Source organism: Leuresthes tenuis, unplaced genomic scaffold (assembly GCF_036924035.1).
Source record: "Leuresthes tenuis unplaced genomic scaffold, fLeuTen1.0.hap1 SCAF_15, whole genome shotgun sequence".
In the NCBI taxonomy this organism is placed as follows: Eukaryota; Metazoa; Chordata; class Actinopteri; order Atheriniformes; family Atherinopsidae; genus Leuresthes; species Leuresthes tenuis.
Window position 1 is genome coordinate 25,031,200 of NW_027325369.1, and position 11,556 is coordinate 25,042,755.

At 41.2% G+C, this 11,556-nt stretch overlaps 2 protein-coding genes across 2 annotated transcripts; both read left to right on the forward strand.

The window, feature by feature from the left end:
• The first annotated feature begins 147 nt into the window (after positions 1-147).
• Positions 148-6,431, forward strand: LOC140269959 (inverted formin-2-like). The gene is made up of 17 exons (XM_072364999.1): positions 148-218; positions 435-960; positions 1,271-1,416; positions 1,503-1,564; positions 1,652-1,754; positions 1,839-1,924; positions 2,033-2,133; positions 2,239-2,309; positions 2,394-2,501; positions 2,592-2,662; positions 2,763-2,883; positions 2,995-3,159; positions 3,411-3,513; positions 3,604-3,756; positions 4,051-4,890; positions 5,166-5,219; positions 5,904-6,431. Exons 2-16 carry the CDS (start codon positions 435-437, stop codon positions 5,216-5,218), a joined length of 2,709 nt encoding a protein of 902 aa, XP_072221100.1. The 5' UTR covers positions 148-218; the 3' UTR covers position 5,219; positions 5,904-6,431.
• A 126-nt stretch (positions 6,432-6,557) lies between these two features.
• Positions 6,558-10,801, forward strand: adss1 (adenylosuccinate synthase 1). Its single transcript, XM_072365000.1, has 13 exons — positions 6,558-6,834; positions 7,806-7,908; positions 7,987-8,049; positions 8,145-8,195; positions 8,308-8,374; positions 8,489-8,596; positions 8,696-8,777; positions 8,860-8,986; positions 9,073-9,227; positions 9,829-9,953; positions 10,073-10,170; positions 10,288-10,437; positions 10,640-10,801. The coding sequence occupies exons 1-13, from the start codon at positions 6,646-6,648 to the stop codon at positions 10,690-10,692; spliced, it is 1,371 nt and encodes a 456-aa protein (XP_072221101.1). The 5' UTR covers positions 6,558-6,645; the 3' UTR covers positions 10,693-10,801.
• The last annotated feature ends 755 nt before the right edge of the window (positions 10,802-11,556 follow it).

The window sequence follows — 11,556 nt, forward strand, 5'->3', positions numbered from 1 at the left end:
ATAGCAAATATATGAATGCAGAATCATGTTGTAGGCTTTTCGCTTTTTTTTTTTTTCAGCTTGATTCATTTTTGTATGTATGCAGGTGAGCAGCTCTCCAGCTTCTCTTCAGCTGCTCTCCATCCTGCAGACAATGTTGGAGCTTGGACCAGGTCATACTAATATCTGGCTGGCTCTTGAGGCTATCACTAACAGAGCCATACTGCTGGCCCAGGACTGTGAGTCAGCACTATAACAATACATTCACTTAGGTCTACACTCAGAGGAGGATAACTGCTAGCTAATAGCCTGATTGATGCGTAAAGGCGAGTGATTATCCAGGAAAATGGATACAAGTGCATAATTAAGCTGCGAGCAACAAAAGGCTTGAAAGCTTTTGTTGTTTTTAAATGTCATTCATGAGTGTGCTTGTGTGGATTTGCGCTTCAGCTCAGATGGAGTCCTGTGAGAAGATCATGCAGCGGCTTTTGTTTTTCAAAAGGAGAAGCCGCGAAGGTCATCATGAAGTGGACGGACTTGTAGTGAAAGTGGACAAAGCTGTGCAGACCAATCAGGATCACCAGGACATGGAGGAGTCAGAGAAATGCACAACATCCACTCTGAAGCCACTGTGTGCCTCTCCTCCGCCACCTCCACCCTTACCACCACCTCTACCACTACCTGGAGGGTTTGGTGGTCCACCACCACCTCCCCCATTGCCTGGAATGCCTCCGCCACCCCCTCCACTACCTTCTGTTCCAGGTTTGTCTCCCCCGCCTCCACCACCATTACCAGGGATGCAGGGTGGACCGCCACCTCCTCCTCCTTTACCTGGCATGCCTCCGCCACCACCTCCTCCCCCTGGAATGATAGTAGCTCAGAGTAACCAGGTCTTGGGGTGCGGTGCGCCCACAAAGATGAGTCGATACCCCACTCTGAAGATGAAGAAGCTCAACTGGCAGAAACTTCGTTCTGTTACTGGTAAGTGGGCTGTACATTCCTGTTAAGGCTCATATTATTTCACCAACAGTCTGTGGAATTTAAATTTCAGGTGCGTTGAAATCTGAAAAGGCACACTTTACCTACATTTAAATTATCAACTGATCAAAACAGTTTTCACTCGTCTCAGGCCTTTATCTTTTTTGATATGATATATTCGCATTAATCTGAGCAGCTCTCTGATCATAAAATCATTCATTTACAGTGAGTTAGAACAAATTTAGCACAATTTGAATGCAAAATGAAGCCACACGAGCTCATGACAGGTTCCTGTCTTCCCCCTTGACCACAGATGGTCCCTCCATGTGGGCCTCAGTACAAAAAGAGCCGCCGCCTCACCAGCCTGACTACAGCAGTATCGAGCAGCTGTTCTGTCTCCCAGTGACCAAACCCAAAGACAAGGAGGCAGCTGTTCCTGTCAAGAAGGAGCCTAAAGAGGTGCGCCTCGTCAGCACTCCAAACATGTGCCGATGATTTATCAAATCTGAGCAATCAATTTATTAATTTTCTCTTTTCTTTTATAGATAACATTCATTGATCCAAAGAAAAACTTGAATGTGAACATATTTCTAAAGCAGTTCAAATGGTGAGATGTCTTTCACATTAGATTGTTTTGTACATGTGGGCCCATTTTCACTAATCACTAGCTTTCTTTTGCTTCATTTTTGTCCAGCACAAATGAAGACTTTGTAGCCATGATCCAGAATGGAGACCGGTCTAGGTTTGATGTAGAGGCACTAAAACAGCTTCTTAAGATCCTCCCAGAGAAGCATGAGGTTTGTAACACTTGTGTTCTTACCTATAAAGTCATGACACACACAAACCTTCTTAGTTTATGTTGCTTTTGTCTTTGGATATAGATTGAGAATCTGAAGTCTTTCCAAGGAGAAAAAGACAAGTTGGCTAATGTTGACCGCTTCTACACCTCCCTCCTCACTGTGCCGTGGTACCTTTCTGCTTAATTTCTGTTTACACCGTTCCTTGTTTTTATGCCACTGCTTATGTAATAGACTGAATCAATTTGTGTCCTTGCTTACTCTGCTTGTCTTCTCAGTTATCAGCTAAGAATTGAGTGCATGTTGTTGTGCGAGGAGACTGCATCAATATTGGAAATGCTCAGGCCTAAAGTGATGTTGGTGGAGGAGGCCTGCCAAAGTAAGTGAACCCTCATCTGAGGCATGTATGCAACAACAGCTTCTTACTATCTTGGTTGAGACATGTCTTACATGCTTAAATTAAGTCAATGTAATACTCTCTCAGCTCTCAGAATGAGCATGCTCGTGCCCAGCTTCTGCAGGCTCATCCTTGATGTGGGGAATTTTCTCAATTATGTAAGAACCTCTCTTATCATTTCTACTTCACAAAAGCTGACATTTAGTCATGGCTTGCATTTCTAATCGTTGATCTACTTTCAGGGAAGTCACACAGGCAATGCCGAGGGGTTCAAAATCAGCTCTCTGCTCAAGCTTACAGAGACAAAGGCCAACAAGAGCCGCATCACACTGCTTCATCACATCCTTGAGGTACACAAGCTATCAGCTGCCATAACCTTGTTCTCTCCCCTTCAGTTATGAACCTGTTTAACTGCCCACTGTGTGGCTTGTTTTGCAAAGGAAGCAGAGGTAAACCACCCGGAGCTGTTGGCGCTGCCGGATGATTTAGAGATATGTCAAAAAGCAGCAGGGTATGGAAATCTCTCACCTCTACTCAAAATCATGTTTACATTAATTGCTTCTTGCTTGGTTGTGTAAAAGATAACAAAGGGCTTTCCATTTTGTCATCAGAGTTGCTCTGGGTTCAATTCAATCAGAAACTGGGGCTTTACTAAAACAACTGAATGAGACGGCCAAGAAAGTCTCCAAGTCCATGGATGAAGTGAAAGAGCAATATGGAAAAGTTCTTGCGGTAAGGGTTTAAAACTTGGCTTTCCCTCCAAATAGAAGCAAAAGCATAAACTCTGTGCTGTTTTTAGCGTCTGGATCACATCCCAAATTCTCCCCTTGCTCTCTGCCACAGGAAAATCTGGAGGCATGTCGAGCTTTAAATGAACGATTTCCTGAGATTGAGAAGAAGAGGCTTGACCTGGCTGTCTACTTGTGTGAAGATGCTAATAATCTGTCAGTTGAGGAACTCCTCGGAACCATCAGGACTTTCCGAGAACTTTTCATCAAAGCGCTGAAGGTTAGGGAATACTTCTTTAATGTTAGTCATGTTTCCATGCTGTGGCGTTCAATGACTGCATGAATACATTGCACAGCTGATGTTTCTACTTGTGTGTGGGAGTAGTGTTTTGTTTGAAATATGTGTATCAGTGGAGAGTGGAATAACTGGAGGATGTTAATGTTTCTGCCTAAATGATATGAAGATAAATTGCCATGTACATCTTGTTCTTTGCAGTGAATGACATTCCTTTTTTTTTTCCATGATCAAAGGAAAACAAAATGAGGAAGGAGCAAGCAGCCAAAGCCGAGAAAAGAAAGAAGCAGCTGGCAGAGGAGGAGTCCAAGAGACGGAAAGGAGAGGATGGAAAAATAAGTAGGTTACCAGCTTTGTGCTTAAAATTTCCAACAAATATGTAATGCAGTGCTTGTTTTTAAACCCTCTTTATTTCCTGATGTTTTTCAGTCAAGAAAGGCATCGTGCCACAGAACGATGGCTGCATCATTGATCTTCTCCTGGCAGATATCAGGAAAGGTTTCAGCTTAAGAAAGACCCGGCCAAGGTGCGATTCGGAAAGCCTCCCTTCTAGTGAAATGCATAGAGATACCTACCCACCTGGTAAGGACAAGAGACTGTGGTCTCCATCCGCAGTTCCTAGCTCCATCCCTGATCCACTTGCCTACAACCTCAAACCTGCCTTGTAGGATTATTTGTGCTTCCTCACCACTCCCATCTCGCTAAGCTAGCTCTGCTTCTGCTCTGTCAAGCTGCTTTCGCATGGCGAGCTTTTTGTCAGCATGCCTCGTCGCTCACTATCAAACCTCACCTGTTAGCAAGGACAGCATTTGTCCTAATGTGTATACCTTGATCATTGTAGCCTGCTTTTTTTTTTCTTTTTTTTTTTTTCTTCAGGATCATGTGTGAAGTCTGTAGACGAAGAAGCCGTCGAAGTAACCACCACCTCCACTCCCATCAAACCTCAGGATCACCACGGCCTCGCAGGCAATGTGAACGGTATCCTCAGCCCATCACAAGAGACCGTGCTAGCACCTCAGCTCAGTGCAGGGCAAGGCGGGGCAGCTGCACCTCCAGCAGAGCCGGCTTTAATGACACTGACATCCCTGGAAAAGCCTGCGTCGCAACAGGAAAGTCGGCTGTTAAAGCAACCTGCAACATCAATGATAGACGGGATACCACCCCAGCCTCAGGTTGAAGCACATCTTGAACCATGTCCCACAAATGGCTTTTCATTAGATTCAACTGAGACTAGCATCCTCAGCCCATCTTCCCTCTCAGATTCAGACCTGTTGGAGGCCATATTAGATGGCATGCACAGCACGGTACCTGAGACGTTGACACCCAAGGAGCCAACGGACATTAACGTAAATGTTCACATCAAGGAAAGTGCCTCTTCTAGTTCAGATGTTCAAATGAAACAGAGTAGTGAAAGCAGTGTAATGGGAGATGAGAACGGTGAAACTAATGAAATAAGCCCTTTGCAAGAGCCAGTGGGACCAGCGATGGGTCGAGAAGGGAAGGAACACAGCCTAGATGAGGGTACTTTTAACAAACATTCGGATCCTAAATTTGGTGCGACAGCGCTCAGTGAGGGCATCGGTGGGGGGGATGTCCTGGATGGTCTGAAGCCAGAGGACCTGCCATCGGTCTCTGAAGTGGTCCCTCTCTCCCCTAAACCAGAACCAAAGAAACAGTTGAAGCTGTTTAAGAGAAACAAAAAGAAGAGTAATCCAGGTAATCCATCTCTTCACTTAAATAAAGATCATGTTTGGAATGCTAGTCTCTTGTGTCTTAAAGGGAAATCCTTATGTTTTGCTGTTATTGCATTTTACATGATATTTTTATATATATGGGCTATTTTAGGGTGGTTTTAAGAATTGTTGCATAAATACATGCATTTTTATTGAATGTGCAGCACTTAATTTGAAGATATAATACTAAATGGATTTAAAGCCCTGTTCAGTCTGTTTGAATGCTCTGTTTTCCATTCTGACTCTCTGAAACACAAGGTAACAGTGGGAAAGGACACACAAAACATAAAACAGGCTGTGTGTTGCAGTGAGGTAGGTCAAATCGACCGGAGGCAAACTGTAAACAGAAATGTTCTCCTAATGAACTCAATCATCATCAGAGCTTTGTGCCAATAACACGTCATTTGTCGGTCTAACTGGAAACTGAATTTCATTTGTCTGTGTTGTCCAACTTTTAATGCTTGCTCTCTTTAACACTTAAAATCTTGTCCTGAGGTGATTCTAATGTCACTCAAACCGTTTAAACAAAACCTCAAAGCACTATAATGCACATTAATCCTTTTAACTAATGATCCTGAGCTCAATCAACCTTGCAGTTTGTGATGTCACTGTGATATCATTGTGGACCGACTTATGCCATGACAGCTGTCACTTTTGTCCTCTCTGTTCATATTTTCTTGTCCATTCTCAAATCTGCACGTGGGATTGTTTAATCCACAAATGGTTTCAGGTAGTTCCTGTAAACTGCTCTCTGTTAATCTGACTTTTATGAATAATGCTGATGTAAATGGTTTTAAAACTTTTTTTAAATTTTAAAGGGAAAAAAACCCCAAAACTTTCAAATTGATATTGATTGCAAGCCAAAAAGTCTTTTTCTCCAAGTGCCTTTGAGCCAGCAGGTTTATTCAGCTGTAAATAAAACCTTTTGAAAGCGTATTAAAGTATATTTTATGATAATTTGGTTCATTATTCATTTGAGTATTTCTTTCCCTATAGGAAACTCCAGAAAAAGGAATTCAAGAGGAAGGAGAAAATGTTAATTTTGCACTGGTGTTACGAACTGGAAGAACTACTATAAATTTTATTTTGTGAGAATACAGGAAAATAGACTGTCCGGAGGGTGTAGAAGTCTCCCTTCTACAAAGTTTCCCCAGACCATGACGAGGAAAGGCATCCAAGCTCGGATTTCCACAGCATGGGTGTAACGTGTCACTTTATATAAATTGTTTGTTTGTTTTTTTTGTGGTTGTACATGAATCCAGAACTGGTCAAAAAAGGAAAGATTTGAATGTGCTTTATGTTTGCATAACTGTAATACTCAGTAAGCGTGTTTTGATATGAACTCTGTTTACCTGGCAGCACATATAGAAGGGAGGATGCAGTGTTGTTGCCAGACATTTAATTTAACCAAAAGAAAACAGCTGCCAAGGTCTTAATTTCTTTATCAATAATTCTAATTATCTGTTTAAAAAAAACGAAAAAAAAAGTGAATTATACCTTTTAATGTTACATTTTAATAAAAATGGATTTAACTGTATCTGTGTTTTATAATAACTGATGGTGATATCCAGGCAAGGAAAACTGAAAGCCTCATTATGAAGAAGAGATCCCTTGCACATCTACGTACCTCTGTGCGTCTAGCTCTGACATCATCAGCTCTGAAGTTACAGATAGGGTAATGCCACTCTTGAAGACAGTTTAGTCCTCTTGAGACGGGCAGACTCAAGCACCCCTCATCATGTCGCTCAACTGGTCGTCCAAAGACCACAAAAACACAAATCAAGCCGCCGCGACTGGACAGAAGCGACAGCGCAACGACGCGGGGAACAAAGTGTCGGTGGTGCTCGGTGCGCAGTGGGGAGACGAAGGAAAAGGGAAAGTGGTAGATTTATTGGCCACCGAAGCTGACGTTGTCTGCAGATGTCAGGTAAATGTGTGAATTTGTGACTTTAGCCCAACTGGACAAGTGACGGTTTTTGGATTACTGTTGAGTGCCGCTTTTTTCCACAGCAAAATCGTCCGTGTTGAATAAACTCTGAAGAGTGTTTAAATGGAAACACGTGGACACTTTTCCTGCGTAAATTTACCACTCCCAGGGTTAAATAAAAAAACACGGGTGAATTTACTGTAAGTACCTCACGGATAATCTTCCTTTTATTGGTAGTCTGGTTGGGTACAGTAGGTGCTCAAAGTGAAACATTCACATCTCTGTGATTTTGGAATATTTTGCATTAGTTTTCCCACTACTACATACAGTAAACCATATATATGTATGCTGTTGTGTTTGGTTACTGTCCACGCAAGGATTTAAGTCATAACTGTTGTAATTAATCTGACATTTCAAAACATGCTATGCATAGTCCAGATAATGTCAAATGTCACCATTGACCGTTTTCAACCCTGGTGTGGTGTAAAGTAGTTCTAACTTCTTCAGCTAATCACAAATTAAATCTGGAAAGAATGGACATTAAAAACACAAATATATATGTACTTTTTAAAAAGCAACGGGTATCTTTCTGTCCCCGCACTTGTTACAAACAACACTTCAGAGGTCACTCCTGTCTGGGACTTGCACTGAAACCTGTCAACAGTTGGTGTGCTGTACTATCTCCACTGACAGGACTAGCACCCTGTGTCCTGAAGGCTTGAGAGCCCCACCCACTGGGCTGGAGAGGTCACATTCTCAGGCTGGCTTGATATGTGAGAAGGCCAGGCCTTAGTTGGGGGAATAGAGTAAAGGGTTCACCAGCACTGGCCAAGTCTGTTAAAATAGGTGCAAATCTGGGAAGATGGTGGCTTAATACTGCCTCATGGCAATAAGATGAGACGTGTCCATGTCTCAGCCATCTCAGGTGGTCTTACAGACAGTCATAATCTGTACCTTTCTTTGATTTACAGGGTGGCAACAATGCGGGACACACAGTGGTTGTGGATGGCAAGGAGTATGATTTCCACCTTCTCCCCAGTGGAATCATTAATTCCAAAAGCATATCACTCATCGGTAAATGCTTCAAACTTTAGTTTTAACAGCATTCACAGCATTACTCTGATTCTCCTTTTAACTGCTTTTGTTCATCAGGTAATGGAGTGGTCATACATCTACCTGGATTGTTTGAAGAAGGAGATAAAAATGACAAGAAAGGTATTTTAGCAAAAACAACAAAAAAAAACGTAAAACAAAATGGGAATTATAAGTAATATGCACTCACAAAGATGTGATTTCTATTCTCTGAACAGGTCTGAAAGGCTGGGATAAAAGACTAATTGTTTCAGACAGAGCTCACCTTGGTATGCTGAGTTGTGATAGGCATTTATTTCATATTTGCATATATTTTCAAGGGAACAACTTTTATTATTGTATTTTCAACAATGTGAATGCGACATTTTATTTTCTCCACAGTGTTTGATTTCCATCAGGTTGTTGATGGCTTGCAGGAGACTGAAAGACAAGCACAAGAAGGAAAGAAGTAAGGCATGACGGCAGGATACAGTTCAGAGTGAACCAAACACAAGAGATACAAGAACGCACCTTCTGATTTGCTCAAATCAACATTGATTTCACGCATTATTTCACATAACAGCATAGGAACAACTAAGAAGGGCATTGGTCCTGCATACTCCAGCAAAGCATCTCGCACTGGCCTGCGTGTATGTGACCTCCTGGGTGACTTTAAGGACTTCTCCACAAGGTAGGAATGGTGTAAATTTGGTAAATGGGGCCAAGGAGTCAAACTCCCTCATGCACTGTACGACAACTTCATTAATGTCTTTTAAACTCCTTTTTTTAGATTCAAGAACCTTGTCCACCAGTATCAGTCCATGTATCCAGCCTTGACAGTTGACGTTGATGACCAACTGAAAAAACTAAAAGTAGGTAAAGATGCAAGGGATCTTTATTGGATGACTGTTTGTCATAGATTCCAACAATTAAGTGTTCTCTTGTTCCTTGCAGGAATATGCAGAGAGATTGCGCCCGATGGTTAGAGACGGGGTCTATTATATGTATGAAGCTCTTCATGGACCTCCAAAGAAGATTCTGGTTGAAGGGGCCAATGCAGCTCTGCTTGACATTGACTTTGGTTGAGTTTTATTTATTGCGTTTATTCCATTATTGGAAACTTTGGGAAAGTCAGGGCCACTGAAATATATTTAATCATTTCTTTAGGCACATATCCTTTTGTGACATCATCAAACTGCACTGTGGGTGGAGTGTGCACTGGCCTCGGCATCCCTCCGCTGAATATTGGTGATGTATTTGGTGTAGCTAAGGCCTACACCACCAGAGTTGGAATCGGAGCCTTCCCCACAGAACAACTCAATGTAAGAGCTTGACTAAGCTTCAGTAAATTACTATTAGGGCAAATGTCGTCACATGTGTGCTTTGCTCTTCTGGTCTGTGTAAGAGGAGATGTATAACATGTCATGGACCTCGCTAATATTCTGCCTCACATGAACAATCTGTGATCATGCGACGAGCAAGAGGTTTGTGGTGTGTATTCCGGCTTAGTGCAGCTGTCAAATTTTGTGAGAGATGGGCTCAAACACTGTTTACCTCTTTTACAGATCACATGTACACAGGGATAAATTTAGGGCCAGAGTCTGGGTTAAGGATGTATTTATGGTGTGAGCTGGGCTTATGTTACCTGTCACGGGAACTGACCACAGGGACAAAGGTCAAAATGTTAAAACTTCACTCTTTAGCTAGTGTGATGCTTTTACTGTTCTCTACCATATATAGATATAGATATAGATATAGATATAGATATAGATATATGTATCTATATCTATATAGATATTTATATATCTATATAAATATATATTGCTAGCATGGGAATTGCATATTTTTTGTTATCTGTGAGATTCCTGACATTATCAAAATCCATGAAGTACCAGAAAAGGATTTCTTTCCTGTTTTCTGCAGGCAGTTGGAGAGTTGCTGCAGACGAGGGGTCATGAGGTGGGCGTAACCACAGGAAGGAAGCGGCGTTGCGGCTGGTTGGATCTTGTCATCTTCAGATATGCTCACATGATTAATGGCTTCACTGCGTGAGTGGCAAGAGAAGTTTAAGCAAACGATCAAATGTTTTGTGGTTATACCCTCATAAAGAATATTCCAGCAGTGATGATGACTGGATATAAAAATGGTGTTGTTACCTGTTCAACAGCATTGCCTTGACAAAACTTGATATTCTGGATGTGCTGGATGAAATTAAAGTTGGAGTTGCCTACAAACTAAATGGGAAAAGAATTCCTCACTTCCCAGGTAACTAATTAGGATAGACATACAGAGTAAGTCTTAAGTGCCATTTGCTGACAAATGGTTTTCCAGAGGTAATAATTGATCATAAGAACTGTAATAACTGCTGTTCATTAATCACAGCCAACATGGACGTTTTACACAAAGTGGAGGTTGAGTACGAGACCTTCCCCGGCTGGAAGACAGACACATCTGCAGCCAGGAAGTGGAATGACCTCCCAGCCAAGGCACAAAACTACATCCGCTTCATTGAAAACCACATTGGAGTTCCCAGTATGTTTGACACAAAATGACAAGTTTTCCTATCTTTATTTTCTTTGGAGATTACACAAAGAAAAATTAATTTACTATAGGAACTGCTTACTATCCACCAGGTGGCACTGATCACTTATGTGATATATAGAAATAGATATAGCTTTGCTAATTACTTCTGCTCCTTTTTTTCTAATCAGTCTGTTTCCTTTTGTCTTTCTAGTCAAGTGGGTTGGCGTTGGAAAGTCAAGAGAGTGCATGATCCAGATGTTCTAAGTCGTATATTATATACCTTGATGGAAGAAACCTGTTGGAAAGACGAAGCATCTGTTCTCTACAAAATATATCTTCTCCTCATAAGAGAATAAATATCTATGTCACCTTTTGTGTGAAATGTTCATTTTTTTGTAACAGTCAAATATATCCATGTGCTGATTGAGTATTTTAAGTAATAATGAACAGCCCAATTCAAATGATTATTAAAACGGTAGATTTGAATAGATATTGCACAAAAGCAAGTTAATTTGAATTTATTGCTGACAACATTTGAGAAAAGTTTTGACATGGACAAGAAAAATTGTGTAACGCCATTTAAAAAAACTTGAACGTCTTTAAACTAATTAGGTTAATTATTTACATAGACATGGATCATCATTCTATGATGGACATTGTGTACAAATAGTTCAAAAAGAATTTGTGGGTTTTCTTATCAATGGTATGTAACATTATTAAAAGGTTTAGAAAATATAGTGTAATTTCTGTGAGCAAGAGATTAAACTAAAAACTGCTGATGGCTGCTCTCGAGCAGCATGGTATCAGAAACGAATATGATTTTGAAGTAGAAGTCAATTGGTCATGGGCTCAGGAAAGCCTGTGAAAACCTGCATTCGTAATTGCAAGTTTCAATACATGCAAAAATAAACAACATAGCTCATATATTGTGTTGGCCACCATCATTCTGGTAGTTGCTTATCATTGGCTGTAGTCATCGTGGCAAACTGTCGATTTAACCCTCAAAGTTTTTTTCCAGCGAGACATTTCTGAAAATAAAAGAGAAAGATTAAAAATCGGCAGTCCATGAATGCATCACAACGTTTAGCGGGCACCATTAGTCACGTGACAGCATAGCAGTAGTCGGAT